At 42.3% G+C, this 23,343-nt stretch overlaps 1 protein-coding gene across 2 annotated transcripts in view; it reads left to right on the forward strand.

Annotated features, from left to right (window-relative positions):
* LOC126470240 (set1/Ash2 histone methyltransferase complex subunit ASH2-like) overlaps nt 1-23,343 on the forward strand; it is a 206,817-nt gene that overhangs the window by 118,332 nt on the left and 65,142 nt on the right. For both annotated transcript variants that reach the window (XM_050097943.1, XM_050097942.1), the window contains 2 exons: nt 2,875-3,071; nt 3,492-3,669. In XM_050097943.1, the coding sequence (XP_049953900.1) occupies nt 2,875-3,071; nt 3,492-3,669 (375 nt within the window). The remainder of the gene's footprint in view (nt 1-2,874; nt 3,072-3,491; nt 3,670-23,343) is intronic.

Consider the following 23,343-nt stretch of genomic DNA (forward strand, 5'->3'; position numbering starts at 1 on the left):
CTTGGGGTTTGTTGATAGCATTAATGTTTGGTCCAATTTCTCTTCTTGCTAATGAAAAGGAAGTTGTGGTTGCTTTACAACTGCATTTGGGGAAGCATGTATTTGTGATTATGGTGTTGATTTGTGTTTGAGTAGGCATGTCAATTTTGATGATAGGTCTTTTAGTAGCTGAGGTGAAGGGTGCAGTGAATGTGGCCAGGTGCTTCAATTTGTACCTCATTGTAAGAAACATACTAATAATATTTACTTTTGATACCTTCTTTACCTCCTGAACAACTCTGCAGGTTTAGTGTGTTGTTACATAAACACTGGAGCAATTAAAAGTCCCTGAAATGAGCACATTGTCCTGCATCGTCAGCTGTCTTGGTCCACCTTTCACTTGTTGTCCGTGCATTACGTGTAAACAGTGTGTAGCCATTACTACTGGCATTCAAACAATGCAAAGGGGTTGGTACATATGAAGACACTTAAATTATGGTTGACGAGTCTAAAGTTAAAGTAAAGGTGGTAGTATTTTATTTTTATTTGTTTATGTATTTATTTTATCATTGACACTTCATAAATCAGATACCCCTTCATGAGACCATTCCTCTTGTGTTAATAGCCATGCTGTTTTGGCATGAGACAATGTCTTTGCTGGAGACGAAGGAATTATGTTTCTTCAACAGCAACTGGGTATTCCCCACTTTTTTTTATTTCAGAATGTTTTCTGCTGGGCTGTCTATCAGAGAAAGCAGCAATCAACTTCAAGGTTGATTTAAGGATTTTGAGTTTATAGTGAGCCCTTTGAATGTTGGAAGATGACACTTTGTTGAATGCCCTGTCTATCCTTCTGTTATAATTAATTCATTTTGATAAAGATTTATCTTGTTACTGTTGATTGATTGAAATTCAAGTCTATATTACTCTAGAAAGCTAGTGTACCAAGCTCACTGAGACCCAATTCACAAAGAAGTGAATTGTCCCATGATAGTGTCAGTGGAACAAAGTTGTAATTCCAACTCATTATGAAAAAATGTTTCCCATGATTCAAGTAGCCAAAAAGTTGTAGCTGTATGTTAAATATTTGAGAATTCTAATGTAGTAAGCAAACATCTCATCAAAACTGGAATGTTTCGATTGTAACACATTTTTTTGAATTATTTTCACTTGAACGTAAGCCTAAATATTTGAGATATAGAGGGGTATTAGAGAGGTATGTTCAAAATATTAGGACAATTTTCGAAAATTTGATCATCTGTAAATATTTCACTGCTATAGACCAGAAATTCCTTGTTACAGGGCACAGTTGTGTACCATGCAATAGAGATTTTTCTTTTATAGAGAGGAACAAAGGATCCTTTCATGTATATTATTCAGACAATTGGATTCCCTTCATTGCTAATGCCAAAGACAATGGTTTCCTTGTCTCCAAGATGGAATCAAAGAACTTTTGGGATATTAGCGCACAGGACCAAGGGTGTTGTATAGAAGCTCATTTAAAGTAACTGAGTATGTTTGGTTAAAATTTCAGTTGATGACACTACTACACAGCAGGGAAGAAAGTGATAGCATCCTGCAACCTTGGGTTTCTCAAACCATTGCAAAGAAGCCAAAATGTGGGAAAAGAAATCTGCTGCTAGATAACATTTCAGTTTTCCCTGTCTTGTATCATAAAGTTCTGCCAATAAAAAGTGCCAAGAAGAAAGTCTTAATTAAGTCTTACTTGACGTATGCCAATATATCTCAGCTGAAAAATGGAATTTCTGTGAGCAACTACCAAATGAATAGTGGATTTACATGACTGACTGGCAAGATCCGTTGACTGAGAATAGAAAATGTAATGCTGACTGTCCATGTTTAATGTAATTGCAGCAGGAATAGTATTAAATGTTTCCGTATGTTTTGCTGTTGCTGCTACTTTTGCAAATTTGTACGCAATAAACATTGTGTTTTGCCCAGAGTCATTGCACTTTCTCAAAATAAGGTTTCAGTTTCTGCAATAAGTATTACAGGAAAGTGTGTGTTTCAGCAGCACACTATCGTAACTGCACAGATACAATGTAGTTCATCCAGTAACATAAAAAAAGGTGCTTTTTTTTTCAAAGATAACGTAAGCAATTATGTAATAGCTGTTCCAAAAATGTATGTTACTGGATGATGTTTTACCATAGATACTCTGGTTGCATGAAGAAAGCCCATATAAGTAAGCGGAAAACAGTTTTTATGTTCTCCTGTAAAATTTACTGTTTGTTAATTACAACATTATTCAGTGATTGATTCAATTATGCATCATGTACAATATTATTAATAATGAGATTTATTGGATAATCTGTTGTGTTTAGTTCTCCAGTGATGATGTGCCTGCTTTATCTTGCACACTGCAATTGCAATAGCCTAGATGATTATGATCATATAATCGAGGATACTTTTCTATTGTTTAGCAAAAGTTTGTTAGACTCTAAATCATTTTGACACTTCAGATTAATTAAAACAACAGGACACAACTAGTATGCCTCTGCTACATGGCGCTTCGGTTCGCCACTCTCTGCTGCAAATGGACGTGGCATAGACCACAAAGCAATGAGACTCAGTCATGCCACCTCTGTGTGGATTGCTTCATTTGTTAGCGTAGAGATGGCATGAAACAGTACCATGACTGCACCTAATGTCTGCACTGCACCACTTACATGTGAATTCGGCCTTTTATGTTTGTAGTTTTAATCATTGAGCCAGTTGACTCACTATAGGATTTTTGATTGTGAGAATAATGATCTATTTGCATCTCACAAATATCTTGGTGGAAAAAGGTCAATCCATGAAAATGAGTGATTTTCTGAATGACTTTTATATTAGCTAAAATATTAAGGTTTATTGAATTGTGCATTTGTGTAGTTCAAGCAGGTACTGGAGTGAAAGGCCGGAGCTCAAAAAGAAAAGTTTCTGACCAGTCTTCTAAGCGAGGGAGAAGTGGTGGTGATTCAGCAGCGCCAAAGCTTCCGGCACATGGCTATCCTCTGGAACACCCATACAACAAAGATGGTTACCGTTATATTTTAGCTGAACCTGACCCACATGCTCCATTTCGGCAGGTAAATGGATGAAGTGGCTATTCGTTCAGTACTGAAATTATCAGAAAATTACTTCTTGCTCTCCAAAATACATGCTTGAAGGGATGGAATTTTTTTTTTTCTAAATAAATGTACATAAGAACTGAGACATCCCGTTTTAGTTGCAGTTAAAACGCATCAATTCAGAATCTATTGCTGTAGTAACAGAGGGTTACAAAGTTTTGTATATGTAAAGTGCAAGAGATTTTGTAACTCGCAAGACTGTGTAAAATGATGATCAGTTATGTATTCTTAAATTTATAGTAATATAAACTCCAGTATCAAGATCTGGTGGTTTGCTGTGGACGGGAGGAAGAATGCATAATATTCTAAAATTAAAGTCTTCATGAGATAAATGTCGAGTTGCCAAATGCTTGTCTCAATAGTTACATCTTGTTTTAGGAATTTGATGAGAGTAGCGACTGGGCTGGTAAACCAATACCTGGATGGCTTTATCGTGTGGTCAGCCCCAGTACAGTGTTGTTAGCATTGCATGATCGGGCACCACAGCTTCACATTTCAGAGGATCGCTTGGCTGTCACTGGAGAGAAAGGCTACTGTATGGTTAGAGCAACACACTGTAAGTATTAATCAGCAAGCAATATGCCTGTGCAACTATGCAAGTATGACTCTTTGAACAGAAAATGTAGAATGAGGAAAAAATGTAATAAAATCACTTTTTGCACCCAAAAATTTTGAAAATTGGCAGTTACAATCTGCACACGTGACTGGAACACCCCTAGTACTAGAGATGGCTTAGCATTTCTATGATGTGTTTGCTCTTACTATGTGAACCTGTAATGAAATGCTTTGCTCTTCTTGGAGTTTACTGTACCTATTTTCTCTATCAATCCTATCTGGTATGAGTCCCAGACTGACGAGTGATATTAAAGTTTTGACCAGACAAAGGTACTGTAAACTACATCCTTCATGCGTGGACCACACCTTTCTTTCTGACATCTTCCTTATCAGTAATTAGTTTAATGTGATCTCTTCACTTCAAATACTCCATATGTTTGCTCGTAGGTATTTTATGGATGTGATGCTTCCATTGATTCTTCTGCAATTGAGCAATCACACAGTAATGAGTGTCTTCCTATTTATACACAATCTGTTAGATTTGTTTACATTGAGGGTCAACTTCCAATCCTTGCAGCAAGTGTTTATCGTCTGCAGGTCTTCGTGCATATTGTTAGAATTTTCTAGCATTGAAGACTTCTCTCTATACAACAGCATCATTTGCAAAAAGCCTCAGAAACTTGTGGTGTTATCCACTAGATCATTTATATATGAGTGGCATTCAGTAAGTAAAGCAACAATTTTTTTCTTGGCCAATTTTGGTTGAAAAAAATGTGGAATTTGTTGTGGAATATTCTTGCTTCATCCCCTATAGTTTCAAGAAGTTCCGATAAGTGGCAGCGCTACATGTGGCTTTTAAAATAGCGTCTGTAATTTAAGTGTACTCCAAGCAGAGAACTATCATTGAGTTTCTTTTGGCAGTAAACCAGAGGATTGCAGATATTCAAAGGTGGTTGCAGGATGTATATGGAGACCTGGCAGTGAACAAAAGCATGGAGAGTCTTTGGGCAAGGCATCAGTCATCATTGCAACAAGGTCGTGCAAACCTGTCCGATGTCCCTTGTACTATCTGCCCGCACACAGCTGTGACTTCTACAGTGTTGGAACGTGCAGACACCCTCATTCAGGGTGGTTGATGGCTCACAGTCCAAAGCTTACTTGCTCAACTGGACACCTTTGTTAGTAGTGCTCACACTTGTCCACCAGTTAGGGTACTCAAAGGTGTATGCCCGCTGGGTTCCTCACTGCCCAATAGAAGACTTCCATCTATTTGGCCCAATGAAGGATGCACTGTGCGGGAAAGAGTATTATGAATTATGGGGAGGTTATAAATGCAGCAAGGTGTTGGCTCCAATGTCAACCAGTAGTGTGGTACGATGTGGACATACATGCCTACCAAGTAAGGTGGTGTAAGGCTGTCACCTTGAACTGAAATTATGTTAATAACTAGGATTGTGTAGCCAAAAGAGTGGGAATAATATGGTGTATAGGAATCCTGAATAAAACCAACTTATTTTTAGAAAAAAAAAAAATTGTTTCTTTAGTTATTGAACGCCCCTTGTATATTGCGAGAAGTAATGGTCCGATAACACTCCCTTGGAATGTGCCTCAAATTACTTTTACTTCTGGAGATTTCTCGCCATTAAGAATGGGGTTCTGTTATTGAGAACTCTTCAGTCTACTCACACAGCTGGTCTGATATTTTGTTCCCTTATGTTTTATTAATTAGGCAGCAGTGCAGATCTGGATCAACTTAGGTGCCGGTATCTACTGCTTTCTGGGTCTCGTGGATGAACAAGTGAGCTGGGATTTACATTATCATTGTTTTTGGAATCCATGTTGCTCCTACAGTGGAGATTTTTTGGTCTCAAGAAAAGTCATAGTGTGCAACCATAAAACATCAGCGGTATAGGTCTATAATTGTATGCATCTGTTTGATGACCATCTACATCTACATGATTACTCTGCAATTCACATTTAAGTGCTTGGCAGAGGGTTCATCGAACCACAATCATACTATCTCTCTACCATTCCACTCCCGAACAGCATGCGGGAAAAACAAACACCTAAACCTTTCTGTTCGAGCTCCGATTTATCTTATTTTATTTTGATGATCATTCCTACCTATGTAGGTTGGGCTCGACAAAATCCCTAAGGGGCCCCATTACGCACCTAACATTGGAGCTCCCAACTACCAATAAGCCCACCCTCTGTGATTGACCGGACCTTGAAGGCTGAGAATCATCCTCTGAAACAGGGCAGGCAGCTGCATCTGGCTCAACCAGAGACAGTACCTGAAACCTGTGTCAGACACACCAGGGAGGCTTTCTGATCAGCCTCCGGGGACGTCTTTCGCTGCCTGCCACGCCTTGGAATGACCTCCCAGTCAACCACAGGCGAGGGCTCAGCCCCACTGCAGGCAGCAACCGGGGCAACCACAGCAGCAGACCGATCTGGGGACAGATGGGACAAGGTTGACATCCCTGTGATACCCAAGTCCGGCTCCGAACAGCCTCAAGCTGCGCGACCGAAGTCAGCGCCGCCTGCAGCTGCGAGGGAAGGGGTGCCAACTCAGCCCTCATCCAAACACAGCAATCGCAGTCCCTGTCCATTCTAATCGATGTTGAACAAGAGTTACTGAAACACGAGTCTGTGCCTAGATAACGCAAGGGAAACACGCAAAGAATGTATGAACTAACCTGTACAAATGCCTAACAACTGTGCTACAATCTGCCTGAATTTACAACTACAGTAACTAAAACTCAAAATTACACCTCCTATACGAGACTCACACGCAATTTAAGTAAGAATCTACGAAGTGAACACAGAAAAGAAGCTATATACGTATCTTTCTGCACTGTCAATGTGCACCCACTGGGAGCTCAGGCCACACCGGTCTCTGAGAGCCTACTAGACAGACAAGTGCCACTGACATACCAAAACAAAACAAATGCTTAACGACTGCACTACAATCTGCCTGAATTTACGATTCCAGTAACCAAAACTGATCCTTGGAAACAGGATGGCTGGTGCTTGTACTAAATATAGGATTGCTTTCTCCTTCAGTGTCTTATGTTACTTTGCTGCTGGAACAGACGTATGTTCTTTTGTGTACTATATATAGAATAGTGTTGGTCAAGTGGACTTCCCTCTGATGAAACATTTCAGTTGATTTTCTTTTCCATGGTTACTTATTTCTATATATGTTGTTTTGACATTTGTGTGATGACTTAGAAGAGAATTCACTGTAGGATCTTTCTCAGTGAAACTGTTTCAGAAACAGGAGTTTAGCATTTTGACTTTGTCATCCTCTGTTTCAAAGTGCCATTATGATCTGTCTGGACAGGTGGTAGTGATGCATTTACTGATTTAACGTAGGACCAAAACTTCTTAGCATTTTGTGTCAGATCAGTAGCTAGAATTTTACATTCGAATTCAGTGATAAGATTCACGCATTTCTCCCTATACTAATTTTGGCTTAAATCAGTTTTCGTATGTGAGGCTTTGGATATGTTTTAATTTGCAGTGAAGCTCACTCTGCTTTTTGAGCAGCATTCTAACACAGCTATTAAACCGCATTGGGTCTTTCCTATCCCTCAGAACTTTGTTCGGCCCGTACCTGTCTTAAGGCATATTGCACAATACTCCTGAATTTTGTCCAGTTATGCTCAACATTTTCAGTCATGGAGATTGTTTCATCTTGGCCATTCATCTACATCTGCATTGATTCTCTGCAAATCACATTTAAGTGCCTGGCAGAGGGTTCATCGAACCACCTTCACAATTTTCTATTATTCCAATCTCGTATAGCGTGTGGAAAGAACAAACATCTATATCTTTCCAGATGATCTCTGATTTCCCGTAGGTCGGCGTCAGCAAAATATTTTCGCATTTGGAAGAGAAAGTTGGTGACTCTAATTTCGTCAGAAGATTCCTCAGCAACAAAAATAGTCTCTGTTTTAATTATGTCCATCTGAAATCCTATATCACTTCAGTGACACTCTCTTCCCTATTTCACAATAATACGAAACATGCTGCCCTTCTTTGAAGTATTTCGATGTACGCTGCGAACCCTATCTGGTAAATATCCCACACTGCACAGCAGTATTCTAAAAGAGGACAGACAAGTGTAGTGTAGGCAGTCTCCTTAGTAGATCTGTTACATTTTCTAAGTGTCCTGCCAATAAAATGCAGTCTTTGGTTAGCCTTCTCCACAACATTTTCTATGTGTTCCTTCCAATTTAAGTTGTTCATAATTGTAATTCCAAGGTATTTAGTTTGTGGCCTTTACATTTGAGTGATATATTGTGTAACAGAAGTTTAACAGATTTCTTTTAGCACTCATGTGGATGACCTCACCCTTTTGATTATTTAGGGTCAATTGCCAACTATCGCACCCTTCTGATATCTCTTCTAAATCATTTTGCAATTTTTGATCTTCTGGTGACTATTAGTCCATAAATGACAGCGCATCTGCAAACAACCTAAGACGACTGTTGGATTGTCTCCTAAATTGTTTATATAGATAAGGAACAGAAAAGGGCCTATAACACTACCTTGGGGAACACCAGAAATCACTTCTGATTTACTCGATGACTATCCGTCAGTTACTACGTACTGTGACCTCTCTGACAGGAAGTCACAAATCCAGTCACATGACAGACAATATTCTATAAGCATGCAATTTCACTGTAAGCCGTGTACAGTGTCAAAAGCCTTCGGGAAATCCAGAAATATGGAATTGATCTGAAATCCCTCATCAGTAGCACTCAACACTTCATACGAATGAAGAGCTAGTTGTTTCACAAGAACAATGTTTCCTAAACCCATGTTGTGTGTCAATAGACCGTTTTCTTCAAGGTATTTCAAAACGTTCAAACACAATATATGCTCCAGAATCCTGCTGCATATTGACGTTAATGATACGGGTCTGTAAGTAAGTGGATTACTCTTACTACCCTTCTTGAATAGTGGTGTGACCTGTGCAACTTTCCAGTTTTTGGATATGGATCTTTCGTCAAGCGAACGATTGTATATCATTCTCAAGTATGGAGCTATTGCATCGGCATACTCTGAGAGTAACCTAATTGGTATACAGTCTGCCCTAGAAGACTTGCTTTTATGAAGTGATTTAACTTGCTTCACTTCTCTGAGGAAATTTACTTCTATGTTACTCCTGTTGGCTGCTGTTCTTGATTCGAATTCTGGAATATTTACTTCGTTTAGTAACTCTGCTTTGGCAGCACTGTCTCTGATAGTATCTCCATTGCTATCGCACAGAGAAGGCATTGATTATTTCTTGCCGCTGACATACTTCACATACAACCTAAATCTCTTTGGATTTTTTGCCAGGTTTCAAGACAAAGTTTTGTTGTGGAAACTGTTATAAGCATCTCACATTGAAGTCCGCGCTAAATTTTGAGCTTCTGTAAAAGATCGCCAATCTTGGGGATTTTGAGTCTGTTTAAATATGGCATGTTCGTTTCGTTGTTTCTGCAACAGTGTTTTGACCTGTTTTGTGAACCAAGGAGGATCAGCTCCATCATTTGTTAATTTATTCACTTGCTGCCAACACTTTTTCTCTAAATTCAAGCTGCATCTGGTGTGCACTAATATCATTCATTTGGAAGGAGTGGAGATTGTCTCTCAGGAAGGCATGAAGTGAGTTTTTATCAGCTTTTTTCTATAGGTATATTTTTCACTTATTTTTCAAGGATTTGGGGATTACAATATTCAATCTCGCTGTGACAACTCTGTGTTCACTAATCCCTAAATCTGTTTTTGATGCTCATTATTAACTCAGGATTATTTGTTGCTAAGAGGTCAAGTGCATTTTCACAACCATTTACTATTCGCGTGGGCTCATTAAATAACTGCTAGAAATAATTTTGAGAGAATGCATTTAGCGCAATTTCGGACGATATTTTACGCGTACCTCCGGAACCGAACATGTATTTTGGCCAATATATTGAGGGTAAATTAAAGTCACCACCAATTATTATCATATGAGTCGGGTACGTGTTTGAAATCAAACCCAAGTTTTCTTTGAACCTTTCAGCAACTGTTTCATCTGAATTGGTAGGTCAGTGAAAGGATCCAATTATTATTTTATTCTGGTTGCCAACAATGACCTCTGCCAATACTAACTCACAGGAACTATCTACTTCAATTTTGCGACAAGATAAACTACATCTAACAGCAACAAACGTGCCACCGCGAACCATGTTGAGCCTATCCTTTTGGAACACCGTTAGGTTCTTCGCACAAATTTCAGCTGAGCTTATCTCCAGCTTTAGCCAGCTTTCAGTGCTTATAACGATTTGAGCATCAGTGCTTTCTATTAGCGCTTGGAGCTCAGGTACTTTTCCATCACAGCTACAACAGTTTACAACTGTTATACCGATGGTTCCTGTATCTATGTTCTTCCTGTGTTCGGCCTGCACCATTTGTGGCTGAAGTCCTTGTGTTCTCCCAAGACCCTCTAACCTAAAAATCCACCCAGTCCATGCCACACAGCCCCTGCTACCCATGTAAACACCCCCTGCGTGTAGTGGACACCTGATATATTCAGCAGAACCCGAAGCTCAACCACCCTTTGGTGCAAGTCAAGGAATCTGCAGCCTACATGGTAAAATTCAGGTAAGCTGAAATTTGTTTTTTATCACATTTAAGCAGAAATATCTTCCTACTTTCCTTTACATTTACAGCTGTATTCAGTGATATTATAGTGGCCATACGGGCACTGATTGCCTGTTCTGTATTAAGTGAGGTGAAAAGTTTGGGGCCTTTGTTTACCAGGAGAAGTAAGAAGTTATCGCAAGTAGTTTCCTTTCTATTACAGCTGGGAAGTTAAAAACGCCTCCTGATACTGTAACATGACTATGAAATTTACACAGTTTTCCAACTGGGCAACATTGTGCAATGGTTAGCACACTGGAATCTGATCCAGGAGAACCACTGGTCAGATTTGCATCCAGCCATCCAGATTTAGATTTTCTGCAGTTTTCCTAAATCGCTCCAGGTAAATGCCGAGATGGTCCCTTTGAGAGGGCATGGCTGATTTCCTTCCCCATCTCTGAAACGTTCAGAATGTATGATCTGTCCTGACCTCGATGTTGATGGAATGTTAAACTGTACTGTTCCTTCCATCCAAGTTTTCTTCAAAATATTTTGCCACTACTCCACTGGATGCAGGGGGATATAAAAGCATAACATAACCATGTTTGATCCATCGTGAATATTTCCCCTCAGGGGGCCCACAGCTCTTCTGTGCGTATGTGTGTGGTGTACGTGGGGCCTCGAACTGTTGCAGCCACTCTTCTCTCCCAGGCTGCATTCCCTTCTCCATATCTGTTCCTCCCCATCCAAGGTCCCCCCTCCCCCTCCTACTCCCCCCCCTCCTCCTTCCCCTTTCTCCCTTGATGTTTCCTTTTACGACGACACAGCTGTTCCTCAGTTCTACTATTCCTTTATGGACTTGTCTTGTGTTGACACTGTACACTCCTTGGGGTCTGACCTCCCTTTCTAAATTCTATTTGTACAGTATCAGCCATTTGGGGAAGAACTCCCTCCCTAGAGTCTCTGGCATGGGTTCCTCTGCTCCCACCACCTTTCTTCTTCGCCATAGATTATAAATGATAAGCAGCTGTCATTAACATGTGTGCTTCCTTGGTACAGCAAGTTGGAATGCTAGGGGAAAAAACACCAATGCTTCTCTTCTTCTTTCTAAGTTTGTTCTTACTAATAAAAGCAATGAATGATATACGTAGGTTTTAAGTGTAAACATTTACTATCTTTTAATGTCGGGAGTTATCGTCCCATTCCTTATTTTAATTGCTATATTATAAATTCTACCAATAAAAACTTTAGAAAGTAATTTTTTTATATAAATGCCCAGATTTTGGGCATTTAAAACTGCTTTCAGCAAAGGCCAATTTTTAAATGTCCTGTCCATTGGGCATTTGCCTGGCCCACATAACTACTTCTGCCGTTACTAAACCACTCCTTTCTGTAGAAGACATAGAAGATAGGTTTGGTGAAGTTGAATCCCTTCTCATGAGCACTTAAGAGACATCCTGGTGAGCATTACTCCACACCAATCCTTAATTATGATCCAGGGCATTATTTTCCACATGGACCTCCTCCTTCAGTCTGATGAATTTGAGACCAATGTGGCACGGTGCGGCATTCGTTTCATCTGGCGAGTCCAAAGCAGCATTCGTTTCATCTGGCGAGTCCAAAGAGGTCCTATGGACAATCATGTTTATACTGGCACTTTCATCTTAGCTTTTGAGGGCGATACCTTTCTCAAAAAAGTCAGTGTTATGGTTCATTATTGTGATATGTCTGTTTTTGTCACATGCCTAGGTGATGTGAGGCAACTCCTATTTGTGGCGACTAAAGCTGCCCTCTCCATGTGAGGAGTCCACGCACCCCACCACCCAAGTGCATGAATTGTTCCAGCCGCATTCTCCTCGCTCGCCAGATTGCCAAATTTGTAAAGAGGAAAGGAAGCTTCAGGAATTCAAAACTCATGGCCACCTTTCCAACTCTTAGGTCTGACAGAAATTTACCTGCTGTGTAACATCTACCTTTGTTTGTGTTGTGTCCTTTCCTCCTCGTCCTCCTCCTCCTCGTCCTCCTCCTCCTCCCCCCCCCCCCCCCTTCCCTTCCCGGAACCACTCCTTCCCCTTGGCTGGAGAAAAAAAACCCTCTTCCCTGGCACCTTTTGGAGCCCTCCTGCCTGGAGAACCAGAACAAGAAGTCTGTAACATTGAATCAGACACACAATGCATGCTGTGTGTGTGCACCTCAAGGCCGCTTGGTCTCTTTCAGACCCTGGACTCTTGAACTAGTCTCCTCCAATGGAATTACAATGTAACCCCACTTTTAAGTTTCCGGAATTAACGTTTTTCCCACCACTTATGACATTTTTTATTGTTCCTGTCAAATTTCCTAGGCCCACAATGTTCATTCACGCCCGATTTTGTGTCAACATACTTACCTCTCCCGCGACTTATGCTTGATAAAAAAAATGTTCACAGAGGCAAAACTGACATAAAATGACGCTGGCATGATGGTGGCCATCAAGTAGTGTTTACAAACGTTATGTGGTTAAGTTTCTTGACATCAGGGTGCTCTACTCAGTGGATTTGAACTGGTAAATGTGTAAAAGTTGGAACAATTCCTGCCCTATCTCCTGCCGCTGCCAAGCTCTACTCGGCGTGGTGCCTAATGGGAGTAAATATGTTCGTTCGAATAAAGATATCATGGCCAATCGCAACCATTTCCAAGCTACCTGTACTGCACATGTGCAGTTTCGTCATTGTTGTAATCATGACACCTTTGTTGAGCCATATTTTGCGTGTTTCGTTGTTTCGCCACTTGTTGTGCTGGTTGACCTTTTCAATCACTTTGCATTGCTCTAATAGTTTTGGTTTCAACAGTGCCAGTTACATATTTTTTCATGCTGAGCAAAATGTGTTTCAAAAATTTATTCTCGTTGTCAAGTGCAGTATTTACATACATATTTTTTGTCATGTTACGCAAACAAATGGTGCAAGTGTTGGTTTTCTATATAAATTAGGAGGCACGGTACCTGATAACCTGAAAAAGACGACTACAGTGCAAGAGATGCAGAACAATACATACGCAAACACTACACAAATTAATTTTGTAAATATTAGCACTTGGTAACGAGAAAAAATTCTTGAAATGCGTCGTGCTAAGCATGGAATAAAATATATAACTGGTGCAGTGTTTCATTGTTTAAATAAAGAAACAGTCGCATGCTTTCCAAAAACATCGAGTATGACGTGAAATTGAGTCATACTTCTACTTCCCAGACAGTTATCAGTTTCAATTGCATCAGTGATTTTTATTATATATTAAACTTGTCTTAGATAATAAACAAGTCCCTCCTATCATACATAAAATGCAAAAATTCAAGGGGGTACCCTATATGTAACCTTTACAGCTGAAAACGTTATTTGCAACATTTTACATTTTCCCGCATTTCACACCATGTTTTTGAAGTCACTTGAAAAGTGGAAAAGCGGGGTTAACTGTATAATGATTAGTATCATCATCTTCCAGAATTACAGTCTCTTCTTTCTCTCTACTCGGTACCTTATGTTGCCTTGCAGAAATCTCATTTTGTGGATACTTGTTTGATGACACTATGTGGTTTCCAAGCCTTAGGCTGGAACTGGGTTGGCCCTTTGTGAGGCTCCAGTAGTGTGTCTGTTAGTCTGCACAGACAATGTTAGTTCTTGGATTCCTCTTCAAACCACACTGGATTCCTCTTCAAACCACACTGGAAGCAGTGGCTGTTCAGAACCATTTAGACACTGTGGTAACAATATGCAATTCTTAAATATTTGTCTTCCCCCAGACCAGCCTCTTACGCTTCCTGCTCTTCTAACCTTCCTTGAACAGCTCCCTCCTCCATCCCTTCTAGGGAATTTCAACGCCCATAACCCTCTGTGGGGAGGTACTGTGACCATTGAATGATGCACGATTGTTGAAGACCTGCTGATAGCTTGATCTCTGCCTTCTCAACACTGAAGTCCCTACACACTTTGGATGCTACATGTCACGTTCTTGGCTGTTGATCTTTCCATCTGTAGCCTTCAGTTGCACCCCTCCATATGACAGTGATCATTTACCGATTCTCTTATCTTTTCTTCAGCATCACTCGCCTGGTCACCTCTCCAGGTGAACCTTTACTAATGCGGATTGGGATGCCTTTTCCGTGGCTGGCATTCCCATTGTTCCAGCACGCATCTCCAGCTTCTGTGTTGTCTGAGCCTAGTGTAGATTGACTTGCCAGTCTGTCCAATATAGCAAGACTGACACTCTCAGCAGGTAATTTTATAAACCCCACTTTTCGTGATAGCTGGTTGTTTGTATTTTGAATTGAGGCAGACATCTACCTACTGTCTGTTGGACATAGAAAAGCACAGAGAAACCTTTTGCCCGTATACTATTTGAAGTTCTACCTTTAAAAGGTAAACTGCACCATTTCCTTTTCGGACTGTCTGCATTGTTCATTGGGTACATTAAGAATCTGACTTGCTTCTTCAGCTTTTTATTGAGGATTTTGTCAGTAATACAGGGTGTACATAAAGTCCGAGAACACTTTCAGTTATTTATTGCACAAGAACTAAACGTTATACAGATGTAATACATATTGCATTTTGAAGAGAAACTCTGAAAGTCTTTTTACAAACATTTGATACGCGAACCACAAGTGACCCGGCAGACATCAATAAAGTAATCGAATTCTTGACATACCCGTCCCTGCTTGGCATTGTCAACTGGCTGTCGCTTCCCGTATTCTCTCCCAGAGCTCTGCTACATCATGTGGTAGAGGCGGTACGTACCCCATATCTTTAATATGTACCCACAGAAAAAAGTCACACGGAGTGACATCTGGTAATCGGAGAGGCCATTTCATGAAACAGCTGTTCCCTTCTGTAGCACTGCCGATCCATCGATGCAGCAGCTCCGTGTTAAGTTACCCACGAACTTCATGTTGAAAATGGGGTGGAGCCCCATCCTGCTGAGAGATGAACGGAGAGTGTTTGCATTTGAGGCATCAGCCATTGCTGCAACATGTCCAAGAAGTGCTCTCGGCAAAGTGCACTGGCAACTGAACTCGCCATGTTTGCGACTAGTGCTGACTATTGGCAAATTACCAAACTACACTGTGGCGGTATACATGAAGAAGAAGAAGAAGAAAAACTTTCAGGGTTTCTCTTCAAAATGACATTTATGATATCTCTACAATGTTTGGTTCTTGTGCAATAAAGAATTGAAATTGATTGGAATCAAATTCATTATTTGTGCTGATTGTTTTTATTTTATTGAGGGTCAGGTCCTATTCTTGATTGGCACATAGGAATAGGATGGAGATGGCGGATCATGTTGTGCATTGCTACATATCTAGGAAGTTATTTATGGAAACCACCAACTGCTTACTGTCCTTTATACTAGTATGCCATTGATTTATATTTTTCATGAAGTTCTGGAATTGTCTGGTGGAACCTTTTGGCATACAGACAATATCATCGACATAACTGCACCTATACACAACATGTTTTGCTTATGGTTCACATGTACAAAAGTCAGTCTCCCACTTGTCCATGAACATTTCTGTAAGCAAGGGGGAGACACTCAATCCAGCTTCCTCTTTAACATCCTACAGCCTAAAAAAATGCAGCATTCCACATGATCCCCCCCAGGGGGCCCACAGTTCCTTTTGTGGGTACGTGTGTGGCACGCACAGGGCCCCGAGCTATTGCAGTCTCCTTCCTTTTTCCATACTGCAGTACCGCTCCTGTTCCTCTGCCTCCCTGTCCTTGCTCTTTTCTCCCTGCCCCCTCCTTTCCCTCTTGGTGTACTTCTTTATATCGACCTGGCTATCCTCCCGGCTTTGTTTTGGTATGTGCTATTGTTTAGTTTGCTGTTTCCATCCCTTTTTCGGCATTTTTGGTCCCCTTGGGGTTCGACCTCCATTTCCAACGTTTTCCATTCAGTGTGAGCCATTTGGGGATGAACTCCCAACCTAGTTTCCATGGTTCAGGCTCCTCTCCACCTCCCCCCCCCCCCCCCTTTTCCCCTTGCACCCTGGCCCCCTTCATGTTAGGTCACCAGCACAGTAGCCAGTCCATGTGGTGGGGCTGTTAAGTACCCACTTGGCTGAGCCCCCTGACAACACAGGGATCACACTGCTAGTACCTGAGCTGTTACGTCTCATGTATGCCAAGGAGTCGGTGCTCATCACTTTGGGCCATCGGAACTCCTGGCAATGGCCGTTGTGCCAGACGGCCCTTGCTGTGGCTGGGTGGCATCCACAGGGCGAGCCCCTGGTCCAAGTGGGTGGTACTAGAGCAGATGCCTTCGACATGAAGTGACAAAAGCTTCATCATCCTGGCCATTCTGTGGCCATCTTTAAGAGTGATAGAAGACATGACACGCCTTCTGATCCTTCGGACTTCACCTCCCTGGCCACCCCCTGGGAAGAGGGTCAAGCTTGCTGGCTTAGGTTGAAACCTTTCCCTTGGTACCTGGTTTGTATCAGGACAGATAGTGAGAGTTTTGCCATGACCAAGCCTTTGTTTTTCGTGGAGGCGATTGAAGATAAGTATGGCGAAGTGTAATCCATGAGTAAAATGCGGTCCCATTCTTTTCTCATAAAGACATCTTCTGTTGCCCAGTCTGAAGCCCTGTGTACTTGTGACCATCTTGGTGACATCCCAGTCTCCGTTGCACCCAACCAATCTTTGGACTTGGTACAGGGAATCATTTTCTGCCGGGACCTTCTACTCCAAACTGATGAGGAGCTCCGTGCAAACCTTGAGTTTATCCGCAGTGTCCAGCGAGGCCGTAAAAACGATTGCACTGATAATGGCACCTTTATCCTGGCCTTCGATGGGGATACCCTCCCAGAGAAAGTAAAGGTGATGATGTATCAATGTGATGTAAAACCTTATATTCCACCATTGATGAGATGCTTCAAATGCTTAGGGTTTAGACATGTCTTCCCGCTGCACCAATGATCCCCTCTGTGGTGACTGTGGGCACCCCATCCACGAGGGGAGTGCCTGTGCTCCCCCACCGATGTGCATAAATTGTAATGTGCAGTATCCTCCACGCTCGCCAGCATGCCTGGTGTACGTGAAAGAACGATGGATTCAAGAGTACACTTCTACTTTTGCTTCATTTACGTCCATTCCCCTCCTCTTCCCAGCCCTGCCCCACTTGCCCCACACCTCCCGCATAACCCTCACTCTCCCACTCCCCCTCCACCTCCACATCAGTGGCCACACCCATCCCTTCGAGTGCTGCTGCCCCTCCCCCACCGGAGAAGCGCTCCCCTTCTTCGGCAGCCGCCGGAACTGGAGCTCCCTCCCAGGACTCCTCTTCCTGGCACCTCCTGAAAGGTGATCTGCAGCTCCACATCGGCTGCGCGATTTGCGGCTTGTTGGCACCAAGATTGCCAGGTGTAATTCCTTGCCTGACTTCACTGCAATCTGCCCTTCTCTTCCTTCACAAGAGAAGAAACAGAAATAAGAACAAGGTCAAGGTCTCTCCGGTACCCCCTGAGGTGCTGCCTTCTCCTGATCCAGGCAATGAACCAACAGTGCCTGACCCCACCTATATGGATACTACTCCATCCTTTCGGTGACTGATGGCGACTCGGCGGCATGACTGGCTCCGGTCTGTTCACTTCCCATTTGGACTCCAGCTTGAGAATCCTCCAGTAGAATTGTAATGGCTATTTGTGTCACCTCCTGGAGTTGCAGCCCCTTCTTTCCTCCTACTCTGCTGCTTGCAGTGCTCTCCAGGAGACCCATTTTGTCAATTCTTACTCACCCACCCTTTGTGGGTTCCATGCTTTCTGTTGAAACCGAATTGGCCCCTTGCGGGCTTCTGGTGGTGTTTGCATCTTGGTTTGCAAGGGCATTGTTAGTAAATGGGTTCCCCTCCATACCACTCAGGAAGCAATTGCTGTCAGGGTCCATCTGGCCACTCCAATCACAATCGGTAATCTCTACCTCCTGCCTGACAGGCTGCCCACATCCCTTGCCCTAACCACCGTTCTTCAACTCCATTCTCCCTTTGCTTGTAGGGGACTTTAATGCCCACAACCCTCTTTGGGGTAGTCACACGACTACTGCCCAGTGCAGGACAGTTCAGTTGAAGCTGTTCTGGCAGGGCTGTCTCCTAAACACCGGTGCTCCCACACACTTCAGTGTGGTACACGGCACTTTCTCTGCCATTGACCTCTCCATCTGCAGCCCCAGCCTTCTTCCCTCCATTCAGTTGGGTGTCCACAATTACTTACAGGACAGCGATCATTACTCGATTGTTTTGACCTGCTCCCTCCGTCACCCTCCCAGGTGGGCCTTCTCTGCTACCATCCCCCTGTACCACCACACAGTAGTATTGATGAGTCTCCACACATTTTGACTCCCCTGATCTTTCCACAGTTGTTTCAGCCATCCCTTCTACCTCGGGTTCACGCCATCGGAAGATGGTCCCTAGGTGGGCTCCGGAAATTGCTGTGGCCATAAGACTGCTGCTGTGCTCTTCAACACTTCAAGCGGCACCCTTCTACTGCCCTTCTTCTGGTCTTTAAACGATTCTGCGCCTGGGCCCGTTACCTAATCAAATTTCAGAAACGGATTTGCTGGGAACAATATATGGCTGCCATAAGACTGCACAGCCTGTCTTCCCAAGTCTGGGTGGAACTCGGGCAAATTTTTGGCCCTCGTCCTCCCACCAGTGTTGTAGGAATTTCTGTGCGTGGTGTTGTCTTTGCCCATCCAGAAATGTCGCAGAGCATTTTGCTCAACACTTTGCCCAAGTCTCTGCATCGACTCAGTATACTCTCATGTTCCTCCTCCTGAAAGAGGACTCGGAACGACTGCCTTTGTCTTTCGTTGCTTGGAGCCTTATGATGCCCCATTTAGTGAGTGGGAATCCACCAGTGCCCTTGCCCTTTGTCCCGACATGGCTCCTGGACCAGATCGGATACATAACCAAATGCTCCAACACTTACGGTGGCTGGCCACTGTTGTATACTGACCCTTTTCAACTGTCTGTGGAGTGAGGGGGTATTTCCTACCCAGTGGCAGGAAAGCATTGTTATTCCAGTGTTGAAGCTTGGGAAGCCACCCCCTTACCGAGGGAGTCGGCGGCTGTTTTGGGTCCTTGAATCCCACGACCTTTTGTCATCGACACAAGGTGGTTTTCACTGTTTCTCCCGAGATTGCACAAAGCACTGGCCCAGTCTCGTTTAGACTACAGGTGTCCTGTCTATGGTTCTGTGTCACCTTCGACATTGCAGATACTAGACCCCATCCACCATTGTGGGGTACGACTTGCGACTGGTGTTTTCTGGTCTAGCCCCATCATTTACCTTCTCGCAGAGGCGGGGATTCCACCGCTGCGAGTTTTGAGCCAACAACAGCTGATATCTTACACGCTCTGCATTCGCTGCACCCCCAAGCACCCTAATTATGGCTTCCTTTATCCAGACATGGAGATCAACTTCCCTCGAAGGCAGCCACAATGTGGGCTTACCATGGCTGCCTGCATTCAGTCACTCTTTCCTGAGCTCCAGCACTTCCCTTTACTGCCTCTTTCCTCCGCTCACGCACATACCCCTCCATGGTACATCTCTCGGCCACAGCTATATCTTGATCTCTCCATCAATTCAAAGGACTCTGTCCCTCCGGAGGCCTTTCGCCACGAATTCTACTTTGCCACCAGTTCTACTGTCTGCTCAATTCATTCCAGGATTCCAAAGTGATTTATACTGATGGTTCCATGGCTGCTTGTCACACTGGTTATGCTAACACATACGTGAGACACACTGAACCTCGTTCCTTGCCAGATGGCTGTAGTGTTTTTACTGCAGAATTGGTAGCCATCTTGCATGCACTGGACCATGTCCGCTTCTGCTCAGGACTGTCCTTCACTATCTGTAGTGACTCCTTGAGCAATTTCCAAGCTGTCTGCCAGTGCTTCCCTCGCCACTCATTGGTCATAGCTATCCAGGACTCCCTTTCTCTCCTTGATCAACGTGGATGCTCCATTGTTTTCATTTGGCTGATCTAGTTTTACGATTTCTTCGTGATTGGGGTTTTTATTTATTTAAGGGCGGGACCTTCAACCTTATCGGCGTTTGGAGGGGATGGCAAGCTGTCTTGCCCCTTCTTCGCCCCGATTGTACTGGCTTCGACTGGGCTTGTTGGTTCACCCCCGCCCTCTGCCTTCCCCCTCCTTTCTTTATGGGGTCAGTTTTATCTTGAATGTCTATCTTGTCTACCTGTGCTTTGTCCTTCATGCCCCTGTCATTAGTCACTTTCTTTCCCTCCTCTCTTTTTCCACCCTTCTCTGTCAATAGTTTGTAATTTTATGGCCATTGTAGTTCCCTCTTATAGTGTGAGGTTTTATCGGTTTTAGTTATTCCAAGGTCTGAGGGACTGATGACAGTGTAATTTGGTCCCTTCTCCAATCCAACCAACCAATCATTCCACATGATCCACTGTCTTTTTCCTATCCCCATGCCCCAAGACGACTATGACCAGGAACTCAATAAAATAAAAACTGTAGCCCTAAATAATGAACTTGATTTCAACATTGACAAAATTTTCAATAAGAAACTGAAGAAGCAAGTCAGTTCCATAGTCACTCTCCAGGAGTGTCAATGAATGTGATTTATCTCTGATGTCAGTAGCACTGATGAATCTTCAATCGAATCTCAAGTAATAGTCCTGTCTTGTACATTGGCTGGTACAGCAAACTAGTTTTATGTTTCTACAAGTGGTGCAGTTGGCAGATATTGAGAATCTGAAAAAATGGACAGCGATTGCAAAATACTTCAGAAAAGAGCATACTTCAGTGAAATTTTTGATTTGAAACAGATTTCGAGTAATCAAAGCATGTGTTTTAAGAGTCAGCTTCAGTGCACAAATGTCAACCGGTTAATGACTCATGCTTTCTATAATTTTTTACAATATTCCCATCGGAATACCTGTTTCATTTCATAGCAGACGAAACAAATTGGTTTTATATACACAGCAAGGCAAATACTTGTGAATTTGTGTGTTCTTGACTGTCAGGGTGGAATGATACTGGATTTAGGAACTTTGTTGTTTTGTTGCTATTTGTCTTCTAATGGCTCAAGCTCAAAAGTTGAAAATAAGGGATTGTTGGTCCATAGATATATATTTAACACTCCAGTCAGCAAAACACTGTCCCAAGACCATTTTATTTTACTTTTGAAAATGCTACACGTCAGTGACAACTTTGCAGATACTGGAGGTCACAGTTCATTCAAAATTTGGAATTTTATTGATGAAATTTGTATGAATTTTGCAGCATGTTTAGTCCACATCAGAAGCTTTTCATTGATAAAAGTCTGATTATCTTTTAAACAATTTATTCTATCCAGGCAAAGTAGATACGGACTAGACATTTGTTGTGTGTGACTGTCAGACTGAGTACATTTTGGAATTCACTGCATATATTGTTGCTACAACAGAAATTTGGTCCCACAATTCGGAGAAAACTGGCAACATAGTGGCAAGAGTTACAAGATCATATATGAATTAGAGACATAAACTATGTTGGCAATGGCTTTCCAGCCCAGGCCTATTCCTGTAGCTTCACAACCACAGAACAACCACATCTGCCACTGTTTTCATAACAGGAACAACATGATAAAACTGCAGAGGTAACTGAAATGAAGAGCAGTTGAGTTTCAATTTAAAAATGATTGCTATCAGGTGGTGTGATGGGAGAAATATGAATGTGGACCACATGTAACAACATACATAGTTGAAACCAAGACCATTGGAAAAAAAAAATCAATAAATACCAAATACACAGGACTCATTCCCCAGTTAAATAGAAACTGCACTTATTCATCATTTTGTGATGTGGTGAAGTTATTCCAACATGATGGAAACAATTATATTTGGTTATTCTGATTTATTGGCTGTGAAACCTGCCTAAGGCTGTAAGGAAGGATTGAAAATACCTACTGATCATTGTAGAAAGGATTCAAAAAAATTGTTTCATCACTTTGCAGTCTCTCTCCAAGTGAAGAAGTATTCTGGCAAGAAACAGACTTGCTGTTTTGTACATATTGTAATTACATAGTGCACATTGCACCAGTGGCACAAAATTTGTACATTTTCATCTGCTTAGAGTGGACTTAAATTATATTTGGATGTTGTGATTTTTGTCTGTAGAAGTTGTTTAGGGACATATAGAAGGGTTGAAAATATGTTCTGCGTGTTGTAAAAAGAATTCAGAAGCTTAAAGGTTCAGTTTGAAGTGTGTCTCCAGATGAAATAGTGTGCTAGACCTGATTCTTCACATGCAGCAGCATTATTCCATTCACGAAGTAGAGAGACAGCATTCACAGTGTCAGTTAATAAAAAATTTTTACAGATTCATCTTGTTATGATGTGATCAAATTATTGCAATGTAAAGGAAAGATTTTGCATTCGGAAACGTTAATTTCTGTCCCTGAGCTTTGCCAGAGAACAATTAATTTTATGTATTTGAAATATATTCAGATGCAACAGAAGTGTGTTCCAACAAGCAGTTTATTTGTGAATGAATTATTGTGCTAGCATGCACCAAGAGCACAGACTAACTGGATTCGCAAACTACGACCAAAATATTCAGCGCGACGCAAAGAGACCGATACAGATAATACAGCAGGCAGAAACCAGTCACAGGTGGAAAGGTCCTGTTGCAGGTAGTCAGCTTATGCCACAGTGACATCACACTCAGAAAGCCTGTGGCTAGCACATCTGTAGCAGTGAAAGGGTTAATTAATGAGGCTGGTATTCTTTCTTGTTTGCAACCAGAACGTATCTGAATCAGGCCTGTAGAAGCATTTCTCTCCTGTCCTATGAAGGAGATCCTTTAACTACACAGTTGATAGCAGAGGCTAAGAAATCTGTATGCATGATCGTAACAGAATCATACGAGTCTCTGGGTTGAGCTTCCCACTTGACTCCAAACCAGAGTGCTGCAGTCTGTTCTGGGAATGATGTTGCAAAATGCTAGCTCTGCTTTCACCCTGAATGTGAGGGTAGTTGTCTTCACCAAATGGCCAGCATCTTGTAGGAATCAAAAAAAGGCT

This window comes from Schistocerca serialis, chromosome 3 (assembly GCF_023864345.2).
Source record: "Schistocerca serialis cubense isolate TAMUIC-IGC-003099 chromosome 3, iqSchSeri2.2, whole genome shotgun sequence".
Classification (NCBI taxonomy): domain Eukaryota; kingdom Metazoa; phylum Arthropoda; class Insecta; order Orthoptera; family Acrididae; genus Schistocerca; species Schistocerca serialis.